Consider the following 5,947-nt stretch of genomic DNA (forward strand, 5'->3'; position numbering starts at 1 on the left):
CATAATGATGGGCAAATCTTTTTTCTCTATGTTTTCTCTTGATGGCTTTTTTTAACATTAGATGCTGTCACAGTGAGCTGTCCAATGCCACATGGAGCACTTTTAATTTTTGAGGGAATGCCTTCCAGGCTCTATCTCTACAAATGAGCTAATATCTTTTTGACAATTGCCGTGGCGACTCATCTAGGTCAGCAATTTCACCCTAAGGGGCAATGGGGGAGTACCATTGCACCACAAGCTTGAGTTTCTGTACACAGGATGATGGGGAGTAACATTTAATTGTGGATTTCCCTGGTACTGAAACTCAACACAAAATTCCATTGCTAATGAGCAAAGAATTTCTAATTCTTGAGGTCCACAAGGTGCTTTAAGAAGATCAGACGCAAGAGGATTCTGGCTTTCTCATGAAGTGAGGTGTTGCTGAGAGACAGCCACAGAAACTTGCCTTATTTCACGAAATCTGGGAAAAGTTAGATGCCATTATGTGAACATGGTTTGAGAATGTCATCATTGTAACTGCATTTTGTGGACAGTCTGGCACAAAGTTCTTCTAAACTGCAAAGCTGCTCTAGATCTTCTTCCCATGGATGTGGCGTAATGCTTGTCCAGCTCAGACAGAGCTTCTTCCTTGGTAATTCTCTGCCACGCCTCAGGGATTTCTCCTCTACCCTGAAATTTCTGATTGTACAAACCTTCAAGCTGTGTCCTGAAATGAGACACAAACCATTTCCAGTATGCCTGCATGGATGAGTCAGGAAGAATGTTCCAATTGGAATAAGGAGGTCCAGCATCACGGTATGTTTTGTAAGGGAACCTTTCATTGCCATGAAGTCTGAATAACATATCACTTGCAACAAGGCTGGAACAAATATCAATGATCAGCTGGCCTGTCCCAATCCACCCCCATCCCTTCAAAGCTTGTGGGCGATGGAAGACCACGTGATGGTCTCCATCATGATTCCACATGGTGTTTGTGCAGACAGCCCCACAAAAGGGACACTGCTCCCAGCACCCCGAAAAATGCTCGGCCAGGATGGTGTGAGGCTGCCTTGAAAATGAGCTCAGGTCTGCACCAGCAAATTCTTTCATGAGCCTTTCCTTCAGGTCATTCAGAGCTTCTGCCATGGCACTGCTCAGGAACTCAATGTCTGTGACCTCCTGGTGCTCGATGCCCTTCAGGTCACTTCTGGGCAAGTTGATCACCTCGGACAGTTCCCTACAAAATTTATCCAGCCAGAGAGAGACTCTGTCTTCCCTGTCTTCTCTGTCTTTGACAGCTCGGTTTGATGAAGAAACAGCTGAAAGGATGTTTCGATGGAGAAGATTGAGGGAGTCATCTAAAAACACCCTCAGCCTCCTACTCCCATCTAAACAGTAATTCCTAACTCGTGTCTCAATGTAACTCTCACAAAACTGTTTTGGAGACATAAGGTACTGCTTGAAATACTCAAAATTTTCCTGTTCTGCCAGGTATCTCAGGATGCAAACTTCCAGATTGGCTCTGTTGCCCCTGAAATCTGTGAGTTTGTCCCGCATGTCCTCAGCAATGTCTTTAGCTGTCCTCTCATAGACTGCCTGGCGAAGAGCTGGTTGAATCTTGTCACAAAGGAAAGCAGCAAAAGTTGTGACAGAAGTGGCTCCTTGGCAGGAAATCTGGAAACATTGGAAGAAATCTTCTCTCTTGCTGCTCAAGTACACAACTGGATCATTTGCCTTTTGGAATGCTTTGTGCATGGCTTTAAACCTTTCTGCTGCCATTCTGCACAGATAGAGAGACAAATCTATGTTGTAATCTTTGTTAAGAATATCTTTTGGATTGCTGGGGAGAGAGTTGACACCTTTCTGTACTTCATTGAGTATTTCATGAATAAAATTTCGACTGTAATTCCGTTTCTCCTCTTCCTTCTTAGTAATGTTTGCCCTCACACAGGCTATGATGTCGTCTGTGATGTGCTGAAATTTCATCACATCAGCATTGGAAAGGCTCCTGAAATCTTGGATAAGGTTGAAATACTTTTTTTTCATGATGTGTTTCTCTGGATCAAAAGAAAATCCTCTGCCTTTGGGAAATGACAGGATCCGTGAATGGATACCTGGCTCCTTAAAGTGCTCAAGAAGGACATCTTCAATTTCTGCATCAATATCCACCTGTTCTGGAGGAGGAGCAACACGGGAGACTTCCGCAATCCACTTGTTCCAGACAGAGGTAAAGTTGTCCTTCAATTCTCTCTCACTGAGGCTCTTCCCTTTCAGACTCACAGCCAGATCTCGACTCCTTCTCAGGAGCTCATCTTCATATTCCAACTTCCTTGCATCCAGTTTCCTCTGCTCCTTCTGTAGCTCAGTAAGATTCTCACATTTCTTTTTTGTTTCACGAAGAAGAGTCTCTTTTAGTTCTTTCAGTTTCAGCTCTGTGCTTGATTTCCACTGGACCAGTGTCTCACGGTCTTTGTCTTCCTTGAAATACTTTTCCACTTCTTCCTCAATGGCATCACTTGTCTCTTGCACCAGCCCTTCAAGGTATTTTATGGTGACATTCTGCAAGTCCCCATTGCGAATTTTGTTGTCCAGTCTCATCTGTACATCTAAGATGTGACTCCTCAGCCTCCAGGTCCAGTGACTAAAGGCAGTTTCCAGTTTCCTGTACACAGCAATCTCCAGGGAATTCTTGAAGCTGAACACAAAGTTTTCATTCAGCAAAGCATTCCAGAGGTCACCAATACGATCTTTCAGGCTTGAGAGCCTCAAAATGCTGCGCTGCGACTGCTTCTTGGCAGCCTGGAGCATTTTTCTCTTGAGTTGCTGGATGTGCTGACTGTAGGTGGGGTTGGGTGGTGCCATTGGGGGGTTTCCTTCCCACAGGTGAGCAAAGTAGTGAATGTGGGTGTTCACATCAAAGCCAATGACATCGCTGAAGGAGGAGACGTCACAGAATTCCTGCCGAGCAGCGACCACAGTCATTTCATCCAGCTTTTCCTGCAAGCGCCTTCGTCCTTCCATGTTCTGCTCCTTGGCAGTTGCTTCTCCCACATTTTGGTGGACAAAGAGGCAGCTTGGGGAAAGATTGACTTTCTTCATCCTCAGGAAAGCCTGCACAGCGATCTGGAGAACATCCTGCATTTCTGATGGATTTTCTCCAAAGATATTGATCACAGTCAAGTTGCCAACACCAATGACAAAGGTGGCCAGCTCGTTGTCATGGTTCAGGGACTGTTTATTGGCCATCTCGATGGCACGGAGTCCCTCTGTGTCAACCACCAGCACAAAATCAAAGCCCAAGTCTTGCTGCAGCTCCTCGCCCACTGGGATGAGCTGCATGAAGGCTCCGCGGGTGCATCTCCCTGACGTTGAACTGCAGACCAAACATGGCATTCAGCAGGGTGGACTTGCCTGTACTCTGGATGCCGAGCACGGAGAGCACAAACACTCGTTTGTCCCCCAGCCTCCCAATTAAGCTGTCAAAGATTGCTCCCACCCAGCGCAAGGGCAGGTAAGAAGCGTCCCCATCCATCAGCTCCATGGGATACCCTGAAACCATCAGATCTGCTGCAATTTCTGGCAGTTTGACAAAATTGTCATTTGTGGAGTTCATAAATGGCAGAGCTTCATAAATCTGCCCGACCTCCCTCAGAAGGTGCTCCAGGCCGATGGATGAATCGTTGATTTCATCAGAGACAGCATCCAAGCGACTCAGCAACTCATCATTGCCACTGGGTTTTTCCTTGCTTTTCTTTCCTGTCTGGATTTGAGACCATAACTTGTGATAGTCTCCCCTCAGTTCTTCAAGGCGACCACAAGACAGCTCGTCCATAAAGACCTTCATCCAGTGCAGGAAGTATTTCTTGGTATCTGCTGGCTGGGCCTGGAGAAAGCGAAGGAATGATTTCATCAGTGGGTTAAGAGGGAAAGCTCGCTCAAGTTGCATTCTTCTTATTGCTTTCTTCTCATATTCAATTTGGCTGCGATGATGCTCAATGCTCTTATTCCCCTTCTCCTGCAAGCGAGTGAGTTCTTTGTCCTTTTGGCACCACTGGTGCCACAGTTTTCCTTGCAGCGGCAGCAGCCGGGATTTGATCTCAGATGGCTTCTCTTTCTTCAGAAGCTCCACCAGTTCCTTTGCCTTTGCTTTGGCTGTCACACACGCAGCTCGATGTGCATCCACTATGAATCCGTGCTGGCGAGCTTTGTCCACGCAGGCCTCCAGACTGCAACGTGTATTAGAACCCTCCAGGAGATTCCCAATTGTCTTGGTCAGCTGGTCCACCAGTTCTGCTTCATTTCTGTTCTTGATCCCTATTTTTATTTTTTTGCTGGCTTGTCCAGCTGGAACCTTTTCTTTTTCTGTGAGAAGACAAACCAAAGGCCTTTGTGACTGCCACAGCTCCTGCAGAAGCTTTTTCCCCCTGTTGTCCATGTGCTCCCAGTCAGACACAAGAGCCACATTGACAGCAGATATCTCCTGCAGGAACTGCAGCTGTGCTCCGTGATCCCTGGCATCTCCATGCAGGTTACAGAAAGCCACGCAGCGCTCAAAGGTGTCATCAGGGCTTCCACCAGGGCAGTACCAGGCGATCTCCACCAGCCCTTCCATCAGCAAACGCTCTCTGGTGCTGCCTCTGCAGTGGCGGTGGAAGAAAGTGTCGTATTTGCGTTTGCTGAGCAGAGCATTGAGGAGCTGGGACTTGGAAAAGGAGGCTGAGCTGCCAATGCGGATGAAGGACACAATGGGTGTCTGTGCCTGAAAGATGAGTTTGTTGCTGTAACTCTTTGTTTGGGCTGGCTTTCCTGACTTGTCCACCTCTTTCCAGCTCCTTTGGATTTGGCTGAGGGAGTAGAGCGGGAACTCAATGCGTGAAGAGTCCGGGTTGGGCACCAGCAGAGGCAGCGCCAGTTGGCAGAATGCCAGCTTGGTTGCCAGGGACTGTCTCAGGAAGTCATCAGCACAATGGAAAATGGCCATCTGCAGGTCCATGGGGTGCACATGGCTGTCCATGCTTTCAGGTTCAAGGGAGGCTTCCTCAGAATCATCAAGAAAGTTTTCAAAGGAGTCTGATTGTTGGAGTTCTGGCTCTCTTCTTTGTGGCACAGGTGCAAGGCCTGGGTTGCTGTCATCCCAGCAAGTCAGGTACCTCACCCGGTAATCCACGGTTAACAGCTTTTGCAAGAAGTAAAATGGCAGTTCCTTGTCCTCTCTGGGCTGGCCGTCCTGCAGAGATGTCTTGCAGATGGTGTGGAAATCTCCCATCCCCATTTTCCTTGGATAGTCACCTTCCAGTCCAAGGCGCTTGAGCAGCTGGAGGAACTCCTGGTTTGCAGTGGCTTCATTTTCTTTGGACTCACTGCTCTCTGACTCGGACTGGGACTGACTGGGGGGCTCAGGTGTTGGAAGAGTGTCTTCCAGATCTCTGAGTGTGTTCTGCATCCTCTGTTCATCCCATTTGTCATCCAAGCATGCACTGATCAAGAAGTCCAGGTCCCATTTCAGCCTCTCCCAGTCTTTGCCTCCAGTGTGCTTTTGGAGGAGATTCTCAGCCCATTCTTGGATAGCCTGGATTAAGGAATTAGTGGTGAGGCTACTGGTCTGGGTGGCTTCTTTCTTTGCTTCATGAACAGAAGCTGAGCATTTTGGTGTGTCTGTGACAGTATGCACGTGCTCCTTCATTTGCTCTAGTGTATTGATGAGCTCTTGAAGGTCAGCAACTTTGGGACATCGGGGAAGTTGGTGCTCAGTCTGGGAGAAGGATTGTACACTGATGGAGGACACTTCATCTGGTATTTTAAGAAGTTTCTGAAGTGCCCTTTTCTCCCACGGGTGCCGTGCCTCACACTCCAGCTTGTGGTAGTCCTCATATTCCAGATGTTGCAGGGCTTCTCTGCACTTGATTCCCAGGATCTGTGTCACTTTGGGCAGCCAGTACCCAGCATCCAGTCCTTCCTTCTCAAATGC

At 47.8% G+C, this 5,947-nt stretch overlaps 1 protein-coding gene across 1 annotated transcript; it reads right to left on the bottom strand.

The window, feature by feature from the left end:
• Positions 1-507: 507 nt before the first annotated feature.
• On the bottom strand, positions 508-5,662 carry LOC128948685 (interferon-induced very large GTPase 1-like). The gene is given in 2 exon segments (XM_054293453.1): positions 508-3,343; positions 3,345-5,662. Coding segments are annotated over 2 exon segments (5,154 nt in total).
• Between the last annotated feature and the right edge of the window lie 285 nt (positions 5,663-5,947).

The sequence above is a fragment of the Melozone crissalis genome, unplaced genomic scaffold (assembly GCF_028551555.1).
Source record: "Melozone crissalis strain CALT ecotype California unplaced genomic scaffold, PUWL_Pcris_2 ptg000150l_1, whole genome shotgun sequence".
Lineage (NCBI taxonomy): Eukaryota > Metazoa > Chordata > Aves > Passeriformes > Passerellidae > Melozone > Melozone crissalis.